The 20,044-nt window shown below is 45.7% G+C and overlaps 2 protein-coding genes across 4 annotated transcripts in view; one reads left to right on the plus strand and one right to left on the minus strand.

Annotated features, from left to right (window-relative positions):
• lin7a (lin-7 homolog A (C. elegans)) overlaps positions 1-11,460 on the minus strand; it is a 40,189-nt gene extending 28,729 nt beyond the window's left edge. Inside the window, exon 1 of one of the 2 annotated variants that reach the window (XM_040145787.1) lies at positions 11,350-11,460. In XM_040145787.1, the coding sequence (XP_040001721.1) occupies positions 11,350-11,368 (19 nt within the window). In that variant the 5' untranslated portion in view covers positions 11,369-11,460. Of the gene's footprint in view, positions 1-4,622; positions 4,710-11,349 lie in introns of those variants that run through there. The other variant, XM_040145777.1, reaches the window with a different exon arrangement.
• acss3 (acyl-CoA synthetase short chain family member 3) overlaps positions 10,486-20,044 on the plus strand; it is a 33,589-nt gene continuing 24,030 nt past the window's right edge. Inside the window, exons 1-8 of one of the 2 annotated variants that reach the window (XM_040145753.1) lie at positions 10,486-10,932; positions 12,325-12,469; positions 12,710-12,898; positions 13,928-14,062; positions 15,665-15,805; positions 16,920-17,000; positions 17,395-17,490; positions 18,745-18,896. In XM_040145753.1, coding sequence (XP_040001687.1) covers positions 10,640-10,932; positions 12,325-12,469; positions 12,710-12,898; positions 13,928-14,062; positions 15,665-15,805; positions 16,920-17,000; positions 17,395-17,490; positions 18,745-18,896 — 1,232 coding nt within the window. In that variant the 5' untranslated portion in view covers positions 10,486-10,639. Of the gene's footprint in view, positions 10,933-11,020; positions 11,435-12,324; positions 12,470-12,709; positions 12,899-13,927; positions 14,063-15,664; positions 15,806-16,919; positions 17,001-17,394; positions 17,491-18,744; positions 18,897-20,044 lie in introns of those variants that run through there. The other variant, XM_040145763.1, reaches the window with a different exon arrangement.

Raw genomic sequence — 20,044 nt, forward strand, 5'->3', positions numbered from 1 at the left:
TTCACGAGAATAATACAATACAATGCAAAATGCACTGCGAATGACTGTGGCTGACGTTGTCTGTGTGGCACGGCACCCTGGAAACTCATTTCCCTGCGCGCTTGTAACATCAGGCTGGCTGACTAAAAAAGGTCATCCTCATCATTCGCTGATTAGAGAAAAGGCACAGAGCTGAACAAAACCACAGTGACACGTAATGAAGGCTTCAACACTCCACAGGGCTCCACAACATTGTTGTGGGGATGTGTTTGCACTGGGCAGCGCTCCAGTCTTCTGGTATAATTAGTCCATTTATAATAGTGGCAGAACCGAGTGTAATTCATTGTCACTACTTAAAAAGTGTCATTTTGACAAAACCGCAGCGATGGAAATGAACACGTCCACATCAGAGGCTGCGCTCATTAAACTGTGCGATCGTGATTAAGTCTATGCAACCTGAAGGTCCTCTCTTCTAATTCCGCCTTTGATTATTGATTGAAATGTCACTTTCCACCTCAGCAGATGACAGGAAAGAGGCGTAGTTGACCTTTCTCTGACTCAGCTCCAACCTTTGTACCCTGAGAGATGCCGTGTGGATGTCACGCATGCTAGAATAAATTGTCGTGAAAAAGGGCCTTGCCATCTGCTACCACCACTTTGACCTGGATATCCTTGGTGCCCTTGGCAACTCCTCTGCTGATTCCAACCAAGGAAACGCAAACGATCACACTGTGAATGAGTAGAATTGGATAACAAGATTTCACCAAACACGTCCTTTTCCCCATGCCAAGAGAAGTATCTCTAGTTTGCCCTACTGCAGCGATCCCCTAGAAAACCCGACAAATAACACACTCCTTGAGGGCTAAGAGCTCCTGCAGGAGCCTGTGGTGAAAGCAGAGACAGAAAGCATCACACTCTTATTGTTTTCTGCATCCTCTCTAATTACTGGAAGGCGTCCCTCCGACACAATGACTCTGATAACCTTTATTTCTGTATTAAAAGGAGGTGGGTTGAAATATCAACAGCTATGTGAGGCGTCGTATTGTCAGCATCCCCTTTAATCCTTCAAATCACCGGTCTGACTGGGAGCATGTGATGGGAACACGGCCTGGCCTCGAATCAGTAAACTTGCCCTGGTCTCTCCGAGAGGAAACGGGGGTGCGGACAGCAGAGTGCTGCGGTTATTCCTTTCAGTCTATTAAGACGGGAGGGTGTGAGCTGTATAAACACTGTTTAACTCACCAAAACCTTGCCACGCAGTGACGAAAGACATACTTGAAGAAGCAAAGGGCTTCTTTCTACGGTTTTGAACTGACGTTAAACAGCCTTGCGGGGAAACAAAAGACCCATTGTAGAGAAACCACTCTCTCAACAGAAATATAGACTTTATGGGGCTGAATATGATGCAGCTACAATATGTTGCATTCTGTTTAAGGAGCCCAACCTGCCTTTCCTCAAAATGAAAATCTGTTGCTTTCAGGCCCCCCTAAGGTATCAATAGGGTATGGCTCTCTCAGTTTTCATTCTGGGAATTGCAGGAATCAAAGACTCATCATACTTACAGTTTGTGAGTGCGACAGCAGCCTTTAATCACACACTTTAGCACTGCCTATATATAGACAGACTGCAAACCTTAATATGCTTCAGCTGCTAAAAAAAAAAGATCTTGTGCGTGAGCACGAGGACGCACGTTCACACGTGTGCACGCGCGGGCGATGCAATACACATTCCTGTCCATGGTTTCACACTGTTCCACTGATCAACAGGTGGCAGTAACACACCAAGATAAGCAGCAGTGTGCCACCAACGGCAGGAAAGGAGAACAAAAAAAGACTGCCAGCTAGTAAACATGGATGTAAACAAGACCGGATTTTAAAATACCTGTCTAACGGGAGGGAGGATATATGAGGAAGGAAATATGTTCAACAAGTTCAACACAACTTTTGGGCCAGTTCTCATTTAGGATGGCTAATTTCTATCAGATTGATGTGTTAACCACTCTAGCTGCATGGCTGGTGCGTAGGTCCACCTCGTTCAGTCCAGGCTGGAAAATGTCATCAGCTAGGCCACCGGATGCACCGCCATGAAAATCCTGGACAGACTTTCACGGTCCCCAAAGCATGAAAGCCCACTGACGTTGGTGATCCTCTAACGTCGCCTCTGGTGCCACCATAACGTTGACATTTTTGGTTTTGCCATTCCCGTCAGCCTCGGCTGTGCTTTTGTGATTGGCTAAAGCAAATTTGAAACATGCTAACATGCTAAACATCATCGTGTTGGCATTTTCATTGGGAGCAGGTGGCATGCTGGCACTACCATGTAGCATTTAGCTCAAAGTACAGCTGTGCTGTTAGCTACACCGTGGCTCTTGCTGTCTTGTTGTATTTAAATTCTGTTAAAACTTGCAATTATAGCACACAAATGATCTTTTCTTTGTCAATAGGGTCTATACCAAAAGCTTGTGTTACTCGTTCTCTAGATGTTTCTGACAAAATACTTCGACCGCCGGCAACCGAGATACACCCAACAATGAGCTCTGCTCTCGCTATTTCCTATCACAAAGGTTGTCATCTGTGGGACACATTTTCAGTTAAATGCCAGTTCCGCAGAGAGTGGAGCCTGGTTTTATAATATATACAGAGAGGTTCAAATCCATTGTTCCTGATAGGGCACTGGCTCTTGCTTATCACAGTCATTTCCTCAGACAATGACAGGAAGGCCAGTAAGATCTTTTCATCCTGCTGTGAACCAACAGGCCAAGTGGGAGCTCTGGAAATGACCATCTCTGTCTGTTTCCTCCCTGCGTGTGCTCGACAAACTCGGCCACTCAGCAGCAGACAAGCCTTCTCCCAATATGAGACAAAACTACCTTTTCATTAGCAATTATAGTGTTCTCTCCAAACTGGCAGCAGCTTAAAAAGGGAGCCTGTAATGTTCTCTCTCTGTCTGACGGCTCCTGCGTGAAACTATCATTACCAGTCCTCGTGCCATTACGGCTGCCAGCCGCTGACTGGTCAGATTCACGTCACGGCGTGTGAATATGGCTCAGTCCCCCTTGCATACGGGCTGAGGTCACGTCTGAAATCACTGACCCAGCAAATGACTGAGATCAAATAAGGCTGAATGCTGACATCTTACAAGGACGGAGGAGATTTCGCAGTGTTTAAAAGCGTGTTTATCGCTACACCTAAGCCCCTTTGAATAATTCTACATGGTGAGTGGTGGATGGGAAAACTGCGGGTTGCATCGTCTATCTGTTTGCCTGCTGCAACCTTAGACTCTTTTTTTTTATCAACTCCGCATGGTGTAGCACCTCTGCGCGCAACAGATTGTGCATCAGTAAAGCTCGACTGCCCAGAAGCATTAAACTTCCGCGAGGAACAAATCGCAATCGAGCACGTGGACTAAAAATCTAACACCTCATAGCAGAAAGTGATCAGTTGTGGGTAATTGCTTGGGTTCCACATAATAAGTGACATCAGTCGGATTAATTCCTGCACAATAATTTATTGCTCCCACCAGATAAGAGTGTATTTATAGTCCCCTCCTGTGGCTTGGAAGCTACTGGGGAGCTGATGCTAGCTTTGCTTGGCACTGAGGAAATAGCTAAGGGTGTCTCCTTTCTCTATATTTGATGGCGCCCATTTGCAAGGCTTGCGCAATATTACACTACACCGGCGGACGTGTATTCGATCTGTCTGTAAGACAGTTGTCATCTAAAAATACACACTTTTTTAACAAGCGAGTATAGGGATTCAAAGTGAGTCTGTGCTTCTCCGGAGTCTATATAGGACACTTTGTATTCTTAATAATCTCCTAGTGATGTACTTGGGGGACGAGCAGGATTCCTGGAACATTTACTTGTGCAGCACTGTAAAAGATACTACCGGATTAAAACCATTTTCCATAAGCGTGGCAATTCTACGCCAGAACTCCTCCTGGAGGCATCACTACCATACGAATGAGGTCAGAGTACTCACAAATACGCGTTTGAGTCACATGGGCATACAATTACATACTCTAATGTCAGCTCTCAGTGAGCACTACCTGTGGTTGCAGGCTGGGTAATGCCATCAGAGGAAAACCATTAGCCCCTGTCTTTCAGCAAGAAGCCTTGCACCTGCCCAATCCAAATACCAAAGTTGCCTCCTGTCTAACAAAGTGGGGGTTTTATGCCAACGCGCATCAGTTGCCTTTTTTCTTTCTTTTTTTTTTTTTGCAGCTGAAGAGCAAAAAAAGCGGGCTGTAACGCAATAATAACACCGAGGAGGTTACATAATATAGATTAGAATAAACGCAACACAGGGTAGTATTTGTCAGATAAGTGATGGTGAATTCAGACCTCGCAAGAGCTTAACGGAGGGGACAAGCGCACCGCTCTGCACAAATGCACGCAGAGAGCCGACGGAATGGACGGTTTTTTTTTTTTTTATTGAGACCAGCGTGAGCTCACGTTGCCTTGAAATAACGAAACGTAGGAAACCCCGAGCCGTGCACCAGCACCTGGATCTACCCCGGGGTCGTCCGTTCCTTGCCGAAGTTTTTCAAAAGCGAGAGAGAAAAGGGAAGAGAGAGAGAGGGGAACAAAAAAAAAAACACCATCCGATGACAAGCACGAATTGAAAAGCTCCGATTCGCCTTACCTCGATCCAGAGTGAGCGGTTGGACCACTGTCGCCATGGCTGCTGTTTACTGGAGACTGGAGAGACTACAGGAGCTGCAGCATCTCGCACACACGCACAGAGAGAGAGGGGGAGAGAGAGAGAGGAGAGGGAGAGGGAGAGAGAGGGAGAGAGAGGGGTTGGGAGTGGTTTGGGGGGGGGGTAATCTACCTCCATCCTCGTAATATCTCAGGACCTGGCATTGTTTGCAGAAGAACAGCCGCTTTACGGGGGCGCGCTGGAAAAATGTAAATGTCCATCTTGGCACAACAAGGCTGTAACGATCCATCACCATAAAAGATATGGCACTTTATTCGACCTCTACGTGACATAAAATGAATTTGAAATGGAGTAAATCATCGAAAGATTTTTTTGTCACGCATTTAAAATAAATAAATAAATAAATAATAATAAATATATATATAACCTCTGCATTACATTTAAAGGGCTTGTTCAAAAGTGAGGGTATTGCAGCCGAGTAGTTGAGTGGATGTCAACTACTGTCAAAAAAATAATGAAATGCACAGATCTGCTCAGCAGTCAGATTTATGACAAGTACACTACGTGGCCAAAAGCCAAGCAAATGATGTGGATAACCAAGCATTGCACCCATATCCCATGGCCACTAATGGGCTGCTATAACAGCTGCTCTTCCTGACGGCAGATCTGGGAACCTGGCTGAAGGGATTGGATCCCCCCCTCAGCCACAAGAGCATTGGCGAAAGTCGGCCACTGACGTTGGTTGACCGGGCCTGGCTTGCTGTCGGTGCACCAGTTCATCCCAAAAGGTGTTGGACGGTTGATGTCCTGGCCCTGGGCAGGCTAGTCAACTTCCCCCACGACAGACTTGGGAAAACCATGTTTCGTGGCCCCTGCTTTGTGCACGAGGGAAATCGTCATGTTGAAACAGGAAAGAGCCTTCTGTAAGCTGTTGCCACAAAGCCGGAAGCTTTAACTATTGTCCAAAAATGTCATTGTCTGCTGTGTGATTAATATTTCACTTAACTGGAATTAAGGTGCCTCGCCCCAAAACATGAAAAACAGAGCAGAGCAAAACATAGACAAAAGTATGTGAATTGGGGGTCCAGATAGTTTTGGCCCTATAGTGTATCTCATAACTCAGGGTCAGCATGCGGGGCCAATGTCCTCTCTGACTCACTGTGGATGTGTAATAATTTATCGCAGACTTAATGAAAGAAGTCAGTCATGAGCCATTGCAACTAACGTGAAACGTGCTAGATGGTTTGACCCCCAGCAAGTAGCCCTGGTTCTGCATGCTGAACCTCGCTATCATGCGTACATGCGGCTCTGAGTCTGCACGTGTTAATGCTTAGCCATGTCTAATCCATTCATCCATTGCACTTCAGAGATCAGTCGATCACAAGCGTGCTTGCCATTAAGGTTTATTGAGAACCGCTGAGCCATGCCGCCTGTTATCTCCTCCCTTGGCTACATGGACTGCATGCAGCCTGATAAGGACTGAATGATGGTAGTGAACCTTAGTTGAAGGGCTTAAGGATTAATCCTCATGTTTATGTGCTACCACAGAACGGAGCCAAACCACTGACTGTTTTCATTTACTGTAGATATGCTGCCTAATGGTGCCTGCTGCTGTGGCATATCTCATAGATGGCCAGTCATCTCACTTCACAGAGGCAGAGCTCAACAAAAACACGTAGCGAATCCCTGGATGGGGGGGTGTTAAGGCAGCATGACGTGTCACGCGACTCGCAAACCACGACTCCGCCATGACAAATGCAAACATGGGGACACACCTAAGGCGAGGACCGGTATTTAGATTTCCACGTGCACAGCTGTCGAGAGCAAAATCCGCAGTATCATACAGTACAGACCATGAAATCATTAGAATCTCATTGATATCGCTTTGCGTAAAAATAAATCGCTCCCTTTAGTCCTTGACCACTTGGGAAGCAATTACCTCACTTCACTTCAAATCAGCTGTTATGGAGAAAGTCCATGAATTACACTTTAAAAAGTTATAAATCGATGTACCTCTGCTGATTTCAGTTGGAATCAATTTTCATCACTATCAAGCATTCCAGGGAATAGTATTCTGTCTACATTTTCTGTTTAGTCACACAGTCCATATGTGCAGCTGAATTCCAGCCGCCCACGGTCCCACCCAGCCGCATGCAGATGCAAAATGGTGGTAAGTTGTAGGCTGGAGGGATGGACAGAGAGGGCGAGGGCTTAGGGAGCACACGGAAAGAGGGCACAGAGAGATTACAGACTCCCATCCATATGGGCTAGAATTCAGTACTGCTTTTTTTTTTTCTTTCCAGAAAGAGGTGGGATTACGCTGCAGTGCTCTTAAAGCCCTCCGACTGCAAATAAATTGATTTCTGAAAGGCCTCCACTCCACCAGAAGAAGATGGAGGAGGAGGCCACGTGGACGGGACAAAAACAGACGACCGGACCAGAGATGAAGGCTCATAACATTAGCCAGTGTCGGAGATTCATCTCTGATCGGTGCTCACGCAAAAATAAAATCAACACGTGCCGTCATTAAAAGGAATAGTTCAACATTTTGGGAAATACACTTATTCGCTCTCTTGGCGAGTGTTAGATGAGAAGATGGATGCCACTCTCTTGCCTGTAGGGTAAACATAAACGTACAGCCAGCAGCCGCTTCGCTTAGCTTAGCATGAAGACTGCAGACAGGGCGGAACAGCTAGCCCGGCTCTGTCCGAAGGTAACAAAGTCCGCCTACCAGCACCTCTGAAGCTCGCTAATTAACGTGCTTATATGTCGTTGGTTTAATCCATACAAAAAAATATAAAAACAACAGGTTGTGGTTCCGGAGGGTTACTGTATGCACTGGACTGGACTTTTTTTTTTTTGCTGAATGCAGTGACTTCTGTGAGCCTTCCTTGGTTTCCTTTTAAAATCTACAGTACATTTGATCCCATGTGTACTACCGGATGCTGTCATCTCTTTGTGGCAGTTCCGCGATGGACAGCAGAATTGCTTTACTGAGTGAACACACAGGTCTCGCGTCCAGGTATTAACTGGCGATCCTGTATTTTTACTAAAAAGGGGACACTGGATGATACATTTTTGACTCTAATCCAAGCACGGCAGCACTGACTGAGATCTATATGGCATGTCACACTGGAGGTAGATGTAAAAAAACAATGCATATATTTAAAACGTTTGTGGTTAGGTTTTCCTGCATGATGTGACAGGCTGCTTTCCCACAGCAGCACTGTTGTTTATCACCAAGCCCCATCGGGCAGTGGCAGACAGATAACGAAAGTACATCATCATGTAAACACGCGTGAGGTATACTGGTAGACATCTTAGAAATTGTATTTATCTTTCAGCGAGGCAGGTTGACACAACCAGTGCGCAATTCTTCTGTACAGGAACAGCTGGAGTAGCTCCATGGTGACACTCACCCACTTCTCAAGGCTGTTCTGTACACTTTAAAACGTCCACTATTACAGTCACAGACTTTTATTACGGACGAAGCAAGGTTCCCTTAAACAAACACCTTGCTCAAGGGCACACGAAGTCAAGGTTGGCAAAGAGGAAGCGGCAGCCAACTTGCGAGTCTCCCTCTTTGACTTTGCCATGGGATTTTAACCCCTTAGGCAACTTTCTTCTAAGCCTAAGGCTACTGGCGCCCCCTTCAGGGGAACGGCGCCCACTCACTTTGCCAAGTGGAAAAAAAATACATGACATGAAAAGTAAGTAATGATATTGCACACTGGGCCACTTTGTTGCACCAGCTTCCGAGTGATTTTATCTCGCTCGAGAGGAAACTAAAATTCGAAGCATATCTTCTGCCTTGTCACGATATCAAACAGCATTAAAATGAGGAAATCCACTGATGCCCTGCCACTGCTCATGTGGCATGTTAGTCGCTTATCGACTGACAGTAAGAAATAGTACGACATCTGTATTCATATTGAGCTACAAGCCCCTTTTACACATCTCAAATGCGAAAAAAGCGTAACCCTCTTTTTCGTTCCCATCCCCACCTCCTGCTTTGACTGTGTCCCCTAGTATTTTGTATGTTCAGTTTTAGGCAATTAGCATATTCACTCAGCTGCAATGATGCAGCAGTTGTTTTAAACTATGAATAGTGTTGACTGAACATTTTCACAAGCCTCTAAGCCAACTGCTTCATCTAAAACCCATTCAAACTGTAAAAAGATGATCATTATCTTCAAACTAATTTGATTATAAATCCATATTCAGACACTCTGTGTGTGTGTGGTGTGGGGGGGGGGCACTGCTTGGAGATTAATCGTTTGTAGATAAACTCTGGTAATGTGCCTCTAACTGTTTCTGAAGGGCAGCCGACTGATTTCCGCTTCAAAAGATTCCCACTCATCACATAAAATCACAGAAGAGTGCAAGATGGAGGGGCCACGATGAGCCGTCTACGGACTCCAGTTTGGGTCTGATTGGGCTCCGCAAGCGACTGTTAGTTGGTGCTCTGCTCACGTCCGGTGCCGGAGAGAATGAGAACGATACATATTCCGCCACTGGCATCTGCGCTGTTATAAAAAGAGTTATGTCAGTGTCTGGGGGAGCAGTGATTTAGCGAGACCTTTTGGCCAGGCAAATTACAGCAAGAGAGGAGAGGAGGAGGAGGAGGAGGAGGAGGAGGAGGAGGCATCCTTTCTCTGTCGGGGGTTTCTGATTGTAACTTACGTGCCCTGTTGAAAGGTGATGAAATTTTAATCTATATTAGGTGAAAAAAAAAAAAGAAAAAGAAGAAGAAGCAGCACATTTTCAGCATGTCTGAAAGGCCACGGGATAACTAAGGATGTGATGGGTTTTTTTTTTTTCAAAAGATGGAAAATGTACAAAAAAGTATGTTAGTTAAAAGTGTATCATACGCGCTTGTGTAAGGCAACACCAGGGAAAAGCAGGCTCCCGGGACTGCCAACAGAAAACACTGCTCTGCGTGTGTAAATAGAAAAAGATGAGCTGAAGTATCAGATGGATGAGTTTCTCATCCGGGGGCACCGGGTGCGCAAGGGGTCATGTCCAGGGGGGTCAGGCGGATTATGGGTATTTACCAGCAGCCCGGACGATGGCGCCGGTGTGGAAAGAGATGTACACGAGACCAACCTGAGAAGACGCAGGGCTCCTGCTGCTGCTGCTGCTCCGTTGGGTTAGACGGGCTTGCACAAGCTGCTGTTATGGAGGTGAGACCAGAACGAGTTCCCCAGCTCAACAAGAGGCGGAGACATTTGGTGTTTTTAATTTGATTCCATAAAAATAAAAAAAAAATCCAATTATGTTCACAAATATCCTCCAACAAGCCCCTAAATGCTTTCCCTGATCAGTTTAAGCAAAGGTATTTGCATTCTTAATCGGAGAATGGATGCCACCCTGAGGACCATGAAAGTTTAATGCCGCTGCTAGTAAACAAAGATTTGTGATGCAAAAGAGCTTCGAGCATTTCACAAGTACATTTTTTTTTTCTTCTTCTTCTTTCTTTCTTATTTTGCATGACAGAATAGATACCACAGGCTAAATATCTTCCCCTTAAAAAAAAAAAAAAAAAAAAAAAATATGCCTTGGGGGAAAAAGTCTGGCTTTGAATTCCAACTGTTTGCCCACTGACCCAAATGAAAATTCTTCCTTGCACTGCATCTCTCAAAGTGTGCCATATATTTATTTAGATTTTTTTTGTTGTTGTTTTTTTGTTTTTTGGCCCTGTTTACTTCGCCGGCTGCGGCTGCAAGACCTGCTTGTGTGTTGTGTAACAGTTGTAGAGCTGAGGCTCAAAGCTCCTCCTGCATCAACTACATCCAGTTCAGAGTTCGCGGTCACCGAGAGTAAAAGTGAAGGCTTCTGCTTGAAGGCTTCTTAGTCTTGAAAAAAAAAAAAAAAAAAGGTGGCCCCCGGATGTCGTCGCCCAGCCTTGACTCACAGCACGGGGTCCCTCACCTGCGGAAAAGCACCGGAAGACGGCGAGAGGCGTCGCGGTTCACGTCTCCAACATCACCACGGCAGCGATGCGCTTCCACCTAAAACACGTGCTGCGCCTGGGTCGCGAGGGGACCCTCGGGTGGGAGCTGCGCGGCGCTCCGGCGGTGAGCGCCGCGGTATCCCGCGGGCCCGCGGACGTCCGGAGGCGTTTCGCCCCGGGCGCCGGCAGGGGCCATGCGTCCGACGCGGCGTACGGCCGAGCCTTCGCCGCGGCGAGGGACCACCCGGACAAATTCTGGGGGGAGACGGCACGGGACATAGACTGGTTTGAGCCGTGGAGTAAAACGCTGCAGGCCGACGACCCGGTGTTCCCGGGCTGGTAGGTTTTTTCAGCGAGCGCCGCTTGGCTCCTCAGAAAGTGAACGGCGGCGGTGTCCGAATTTCCCACGGACCTTAAACCCACCGGCGTTTGTCAACTTCGAGAAAACGACACAAAACTTGCGTTTTTCAAGATGAATGAATGCTGACCCCCCCCCAGCACAAAAAAGCCGCAACGTACTACTAATAAAATCCCCAAATCGCAATTCACCAAAAAGCTCTCAGGTGAACTCGGCGGCGACGATCCCATCCGGAGGAAACTGGACTTGACAGCCGTGATTCGGGTTAAAGAGGCCCCGTGTGGGCTCTTGTTTTTCACCAGTGCCCGTGCGTGCATTTACACCGGATGCTCCTGTGCCAATGAATATTCACGAAATCGAAACAGCTGATAATGTGCAATGTGTTTCTCCAAACTCACAAAACTCCAGACTCTGCATTTTTCCGGATTAGCCCAAACTCGGAGTAACCGGAATGAAGATCAGTTTCCACCTGCCGCACGAAAGGTTGTTTGTTATAGTTGATTCGTGGTCCAACGATCATATGGAAAATAAGAGAGGCACACGTTACTATAACTGAAAATGTGAATTAATGGTAGAAATACAATGGTGTAAAGTAGGGTACATAAGTGAATTTAATAATAATAATAATAATAAAAAAGTAAGATTATCAACTGGAGCTAGGTAATAGCACAAAAGTCTTGAGAGAGCTACAAACTCAAAACATTTTTTTTAACCAGTATCACTTGAAAATTATTAGAAAAGTCCTTTATATTTGATGTCAAAGTAAATTGTAGGATGTTGACAAGACAGGTAAAGTTTCTATATCAGCTGTGAAACATAACATGTTTGCACTTGTATGATGATGATGATGATGATGATGGCACCCACACACCCTTCTGCCCTGGCAATGATGTGAGAATGCAAATGGCTTTCTCCTCTTTTTCTTTTGGTTGGGCGGGGGTGGGGGGTTTGTCAGTTCCACTATTGAGACAAAGCCAGAGCCGCCTGAATCCGGCCCGGTCGTGTTAAAGTGAAAGGACACACACACACACACACACCGCCCCTGTACGGCTGGCTCTCGGCCCAGGCACCATCTGCCACCTCGACCTGCCCGGCCGCCCTTTATTCGTATGCACAGCCACAGGAGGGGTTGAAACCGTCGCCTTATCGAGTTCAGTGATTTGCTGGGTGCTACTGGGGGGAAAAAAAGGCATCTGCGTGGGTTTTTGGCTCGAATTGGGGTCGTCAAGTTGCGCTCCGCTGTTTAAGTTTAATTTTCATCAAAAATGTAATACGTACGTACGTATTCACGTTTGAAAATTCACACGTTTTTCTTTGACCATCGAAGAGCGTCGTTGATTGTTCGTTTCCCGGTTATGTTGTGTCGCTGCCAGGTTCGTTGGGGGGAAGTTGAACATGTGCTACAACGCTGTGGACCGTCATGTGGAGGGCGGCCGCGGAGGGCAGCCCGCCGTCATCTACGACAGCCCGGTGACCGGAACTAAACAGATCGTCACTTTCAGGGAACTTCGGGACCAGGTAAACCGTGCTTTGACGGAAGTCACAGACCGCAGCAGCACAGAGGATTGCTTTGTTAAAGGCCTGACCTGGACTAACAGGGTGTGTTTTTAACCCTCACTTGGTCGGTTGGTATGTTGATTGTAGCAGTCACGAACAACTATCCAAAACGGATTTCAAGCAGACATTCGAAAGAGTGCCGTGTGAACACGTTTGATGCTCAGAACTCTGCATGGTCTCTCCCCCTGTGTCTCGATCCAGGTGTCCAGGTTAGCGGGAGTCCTAGTGAAGAATGGGGTACGCAAGGGAGATCTGGTGGTCATCTACATGCCCATGGTGCCCCAGGCCATGTTCACCATGCTGGCCTGTGCGCGGATTGGTGCCCCACACAGCCTCATCTTTGGCGGCTTTGCCTCCAAGGAGCTCTCTGTCCGCATCGATCATGCCAAGGTCGGGAAATGTTACTATTCCCATTGTGGTTGAGATTTATCTTTTCGTGAGCCATGATATCAGGACCCGATAATCGTCAGTGCCGTCAGTACCCTGGCCCCTCATTAAAAACTAAGGAGATGACTCTCTATTTTTATGCACTTATACAGTATTAAGCGGGGAAATTATACTGCTGCAACTAATGATTTTCCAGTTCAAATTTTTCTTGCTCCATTAGTAATGTGCGCTACTCATCTTGCAAAAAAAGAAAACAAAAAATCTAAAAAACAGAAAGCAAGTGGTGCCTGAGGCTTCTTTGTTTCGTAAAGCTCGGAATGAATCATTCAAAGCGGAAAGCGCTTGGCCTGCCTTGTCTTTTCCCAAACGTACGCTGGAGAATGATACCAGTGCCATATGTGCTGTTATTTCTTTAGCGGGGCAGCAGAGGGATAAATGGGCCTCAACCGACGTTTTTGGCAGGGCGCGCTTCTAGTGGCGTGTTAACACGAGTATCAAATCTGAACAAATACAGCGTTGCCACCAGCTCTTTGGATCGAGCGTGTTTCAACGGTTTTGGGTCGAGTGAATAATCCTTGTTTCCTCGTTGCCGCAGACATTGCAAGGCCCTGCAACGGCCGCCGTGGCAAAATGAGCCAACGCTGACCGACGGCGCGGCATTTAAAGGCCGTCCGCTTCAAAGTTGTGGCCTATGAAGGCATTTGCTTAAAAGTTTAAAGAAATTTTACCTACACTCTAGGAAAACCTCAAGTGTGTGATAAGCCGGCTATTTACTATGAAATCGATATCATACGCAAGCTAAAAAGGCTTCAGTGAGCTGCATTTGACTCGAAATTGGAGTGCTGCCACAGTCTACAGAGTCATACCACTGATAAAGTCAATACCCTGATAAAAAAAAAAAGGTGCTGAATAAAATTGTAAAGTATGATGGGAGCACTGGCTGCTTTTTCTAACACAGCTGTGAAACCTGACGCTGTAAGTTCGTGACATTCTAACCCAAACAAATTCCCTCTCGGTCTCTGTGTTCGTCAGCCCAAGCTGATTGTGACGGCTTCGTTCGGGATCGAGCCGGGCAGAAGAGTGGAGTACATCCCTCTGGTGGAGAAAGCCTTGGAGCTGAGCTCTCACAGGCCCTCTAAGGTTCTCGTCTACAACAGGCCCGACGCGGTAAGAAGCGCAAGGCGCCCCAAGTTTCCGTTTGACAGTGGGACGTTGTGTCCGAACCTGCCGGTGATGTGACACAATGTAAGTGTATCTGGAAAAAAGTGCCGGCCATATGTAAAGCGGATTAGTTTCGGTCACAGTGTAGCTGCTGTCGGGAGAAAGGGATTTCCAAAGGCTAGGGGGTTGCAGTTCTGAACCCATAAGAGAGCATTTAATCATTCAACTGAATCTAAAGCATTGGATTTTTGAAGGATTATTGCCTGGAATTGGCCAAATATACACGAGTGGTATGATAGTATTACTAATCCTGCCCTCGAATCAAAAGATTAAATGATGATAGCCGGTCGATGAGATGGAGGTTGGTACCTGCCATCGGCGGCCTGGCATAGATCCAGTCTGGAAAATGTCGAGCTGTGTCAAGAATTTATGCAGCAAAGAATTATGCGTTAATGTGGTGACAGAAAGTCGAAATCTGCTTCATCTATACACAGGAATAAAAAAAAAAAAGGAAAAACCCAGAAGTTTGGGGTTAGGGACACTTGATTGCACAGTGTTGCAGTTGTTCCTGTCAATTTTTTTTTGTCTGGCCTCCATGTCGAAGTTAGTTAAATTTTGTTATTGGTTATGTCTCTTTCTGGCTTTCCTCTGCTCTTAAATGAACACGACATGAGTCACTTTATTTGGTTTGGTCTCTCCAGGCTTATCTCGAACAGTTTTGTCTGGCGAATTAAGAAACTGCTGTTAGGGTGATATACTTGTTGAATAAGAGACTGTTATCAATGAACTCAGTGAAATAGTTTTCGCAGGAAATTCACTGGAAACTCAACCCCTTGAAAACATGCCAGGCGCCACTTTGAAGGTGGTTGCAGCTGCTTTATCATATCCTGCACTCAGTAAGCATGAGGTTGTGGTTTTCCGAACGCAGCTCCTAACATGAAAGCTTTGTTAAATCAGCCAAGATCTGCTGTGGCTTGGCTTTAGTGAGTAAAAAGAAAAAAAAAAGATGCATTTCAGAAAGCTGGAGATTTTATGGGATGTCTGTCCTCTGCCTCAAGAATCTGTGTGATATTGAATGATGCCTTAGATTTGATTTCATTTTCTGAGAGCCGAAGAAAGAAATGACCTGGACTTTTCGTCAGCCTCCCGGGATGATTAAATGTTAATGAAATTGGAGTATCAAAGATATTCGCGAGGATTAGACGTGAGACAGATGTCGGCAGCAGAAAATGTAAGGTTCTTACACTGTGATCCGAAATGACCCCTGTGGGCGACTACAAGAGATGGTAACGACAGTGGGGAGTTTCAACAGAAACATCTGATTCATGTATGTACGTATGCATTTATTTATTTTCAATCTAGCAAGAATTTAAATCCCCAGGTCACTTGTAAGGCAAGCAAGTAGGTGTGAGTTTCTGTGTGTCTTCTCCACCCAAAGTGGGGAAAAAAATACTGAAAACCACAAACCTTAACCACCTAATTTTATGGAGTTGATCAATAACTCATCGGGGAAATTTGGAGCTTTTAGAGCAGTAACAGGTTCCTTTTATAGCAGTTTAATGAGAAATGTAAATAAGAATATCTTCCTGGTGTTTCCTTGTGTTTTAGGAGAAAGTATCAGTGAGTCCGGAGATCAGTCTGGACTGGGAGGAAGAGATGGCCACCGCTCAGCCGCATGACTGCGTTTCCGTCCCCTCCAACCATCCCCTCTATGTCCTCTATACCTCCGGAACCACTGGAGCACCAAAGGTCCTGGCGCCACAGAGTTGCGATCAGCAGCAGGGGAAAAATGGCAATCGATATCTCATTCGTAGATTTACAGATGTCGTGTAAACGTCCCGTACTTTCTCACATAGCACGGACCTCGCGTGTGACTCACCCGCACTTCGACTCTGCAACACAATCCCGGCTCAATCTAAACACCATAAACATGACATAAATAAGACAGAGCATTCCCACAGCAGGAGCCGGAGCTCATGCAGGAGGAATTGCCTACAGGCAGTTCCAAATAGAAAAAAACCCCGGCTCCTTTCAAATAGCATCATTTTGTCTTTGGACCACAGACGATATAAAATGTCCAGCTGCTGGCAAGTTCCTGGGCTTAATGGTGCTGTTATTGCCGGCCTTTTTCTCAGTGAGCTTCTGTGAATTTTTTTCAATTATGTCTTTAGGGATGCCATTACTTTGAGAAAAACTCTAAAATTGCAGTTATGTGGACTCGAGGAAGCGCTGTCACGTGCAAAAATGTTTTTACGGCACCATTAACTACTAAAAGCTGTGAACTAGGGATGCTCCATGATGGCAAAAGTCATAATCGCGATTATTTGTCTTTTTAACAGTGGAAATCCTTGAACTTTAAATTTAATTCAACTGAAAAACAAATTAAAAATATGTATATAATTACATATTATATTAATATATACATTTAAATAAATAATGTAAAAATAATTAAGATCAACTACGCTGTGGTTCACTTCCAAACCCCTCCATAACTACTAAACATGTATAAAAAAACAGCACGTAAAAATAAATTAGACTAAAATCAAATAGATCAAAAAAATAAACAAACACATATGGTAGGCGGTTGCATTATGAAGAGTGTCCTTATTCGACGACTGCGTGTTTCCACTTGCGGTGGAAAAAGTCGAGGGGCCGCTCGATTCTCCGTTTTTTGTTCCTTCATTGTGTGGTCATAGTCAACTTCGTGATTCGGTTTCAGATGATTAAACAAATTGGTCATACTGGCCCTCGGTGCAGTCGGTTTGAGAAGCGCGAATCTGTGTTTAGATTGTTAAACCCCCGCTAGTTTTCCCTAGTGCAGGTACCTGTCCCCGGTCTGATGTTGTGCTTATCTGTCCCCCAGGGCGTTGTGCGCGACACTGCGGGCTATGCTGTGATGCTGAAATGGACCATGTCAAATATTTATGGACTCCGTCCTGGAGATGTAAGGCAATAAAGCAGCCGGGCGTCCCCTGCCGAGTTGGCGCGGTGCTCGAGGACAAAGAGCATGCAGTAGGCAAAGAGAGAGATTATTCTCCACTTGAAAGAGGATTTGATCATCAAGTAATATTCATGTTAACCGAAGAGTCATAAGTTCTGAAATTTTTAGAAGTTTTTACTTAGTTTACTTTAATTTACATTCATCAGCGATACAACATATGCTATTTCGTATAGCGCCTACAGGTACCACAGGTGCTCGGATTTGTGGCATTGAAAGCTGCAGAGGGAATTAAGGACATTGTTGATGCAATTCTCTTCACTTGTTAAATAGTATAAAATTAGACGTTTTGTGTCTAGGGGCCTTGTTACATGTTTACACCTTTCTTAACCATTTACAGGTTTGGTGGGCGGCGTCCGACCTGGGCTGGGTGGTCGGCCATTCATATATCTGCTATGGTCCTCTGCTCCATGGCAACAGCACAATTCTCTACGAGGTATGGAAACCCCCCCCCCCCGTGGACAAGATTCAGTGCCTGGAAAAAGAACCACAGCAGTGTTGCAAACAACAAAAATGACCAGAAATGCGCGATAGAACCCGAGTTGTACGACTTACAAAGCTGCGTGAGCCAGGTTTTAGTGTCAGCCGGGTACCCGTCTCTGTTGGCCCTGCAAGCTCCATACTGAATCCAATCCATATTTGGTTAAAGACTCCAGTTTATGTGGGCTGGGACTCAGCTCAAAATGTGGCGAAGTATTTGACCCTCTTGATATTTTTGACTCTGGCTGCTACGGTCCGCTGTCACCAGATAGACTGCAACTCTTTTCTCTTCCAGTCCTTCACTCTTTTCCCTTTTTTCTTCACTAATGGCAGTCAATGTGTAACCCCGCGCACGTGGTCGTGAACCATCCAAAAAGAAAATTTGAAACTTCAGCTCGCAGAATACATTCGGCGAAGGAACTTCCCGTTTCAAAAGCGGCTGCGTCGATTTTTATCCTCCTGCAGCAGTGCTTAAGCGGCATTTGAGTGGTTATCGTCACGGCATAAACTGGTACCCGACAGTATCAGTCTGAAGCTTAAGCATACAGGCCGCCCTCTGCCGAGCATACCCTTCTTATGCAGCACATGTCTTTCGAAGACGAATGCTAAAGGAATAAACAAGCTTTAACTATTTTCTGCATGAATGTGTGTTTTGAATGGCCATTTGATTTTGATGCATCTGGTTATTACAGGTTTGGCTTTGCTCTGTGAGTCCAGTACACCCTCTGTACAAGCCGTTTATTAGGTGGAGGGTTATTAGCACATACCCAAATCTGTGGGTCAGGGCTAAGAGGGATATTTTTTACAGGTTGTTGATCTTTACATTTGCGTCTTTACAGTGTGTTTCCTCTGTGGAGGGGCCACCCATGACATCAGCACTCTGATTTTCTCTCAGCCGCAGGAAATGGCACCGCGGGGCCATTAATTAATCTCTGTCTTTGAGTCAACGTTCGGCTACAGCTCACGTAGCTTTTGTTTTAGCATCCTGTCTATCGTCAGGCATGATGCGGCCAATTTTTTTTTTTTGTCCTCCCCCTGATCCATACACAGACCTGAATATTTACCCAGAGCAAAAAACTTTGCTGAGCTTCCACAACAATCTGTGTATCTGCTATTCACTCTGAAGGCAGTCTTGTGCTGTGATCTATGTGCCTGTGTCCACGTTACAGTGTGTGAACTGACTAGCTGTGGCCGTACTGTCCGTTTACAGGGTAAGCCTGTAGGGACTCCGGACCCCGGGGCGTTCTTTCGCGTGCTCTCTGAACACGGAGCCGCCTCCATGTTCACAGCGCCCACTGCCATCCGGGCCATTCGCCAGCAGGACCCGCAAGCTGAAGTCGGCAAGCGATACCCCCTGTCCAGGTAGACAGCAACACTTCACACAGCAAGAAACCCCCCAGAACGAAGACTAGCCAAATTGTTTGATAGTAATGTAACTGTAGAATAAGAATGCCTTTTAGATTGTGCCAGGGAGATTCATACTGGAATGGTTAGTTAATAAAACTGATTTAAAATTGAAATATTTTCTGATTCTAGCGTCCGAAGTGTGAAAATTCCTCGCTTTTCTCTCTTAGAACATTGTAAATAGAATATCTCTGGGTTTTGGACTACTACTACATGGCAATTTGCAATTTGGTTACCTTGGCATCTGGAAAAAACTGGGATGGACATTTTTCATTGTCCTCTGAGATTTTAGAGACTAAACAGTTGATTTATTGAAAAGCGATCCACTGATTGTCAACGGAAAAAAAAAATTGGCCGCCCTAACAGAGATTTAAAAAACATCATCAAATGTAAAGGGAAGCCACAGACTAGACCTTTAGGATACTGAGAAGCAGAGAGAGAGAGAGAACAAGAAAAAATAATTTTATTTCGCAGTGGCATATGATATAACCTACGACACCAGTAAGAAAGTTTTTAGCAAAACTTTCAGCTCATTTGACAAGGTCCCATGTTCATACCATGTCCATTTCCTGATGCCTTGACTGAAACACTGCTAATCTGTTGCTGCTGAAACTACATGCGAACACGGAAGACAAGTTTATTTAGACCTAAACTTTCGAGCGCAGGAGGTGACTCAAGCGCAGAAAAAAGGCCGGAAAGATAAGTTGAGGTACCTCGTGGCTAACAGCGCTCTGTGAAGCCTGTCCAGCCTCTCGTGAGTCTCCGGCCCATCTGTTGATGCACAGCTCGCTTCCACCTCCATTGCACGCGGTCTGTACGTTTTTAGGTGGAACTGCTTCGGTGCTAATCGGGATGGATAACGAAACAACAGCCGGCCACTGCAGTCCACCCGTATTGTGAGCTTGTTTACCCGGCTGCTGTCTCACTGTGAAGGTCATTCCGTAGCTCAGAATTTGAAAACGAGACGAATTTTCATGGCATTAGTTTGGCCCGGAGAGTCAGGCACCCGCTGAGATGATCACGGTTGTTAATTGTTCGGTGGGGTAAAGAGAAACTTTTAGATGTAAGGGGGCTGTGGTGTCAATTCACCACCGTCAATTCTATTC

The sequence above is a fragment of the Xiphias gladius genome, chromosome 2, assembly GCF_016859285.1.
Source record: "Xiphias gladius isolate SHS-SW01 ecotype Sanya breed wild chromosome 2, ASM1685928v1, whole genome shotgun sequence".
Taxonomy (NCBI): Eukaryota; Metazoa; Chordata; class Actinopteri; order Istiophoriformes; family Xiphiidae; genus Xiphias; species Xiphias gladius.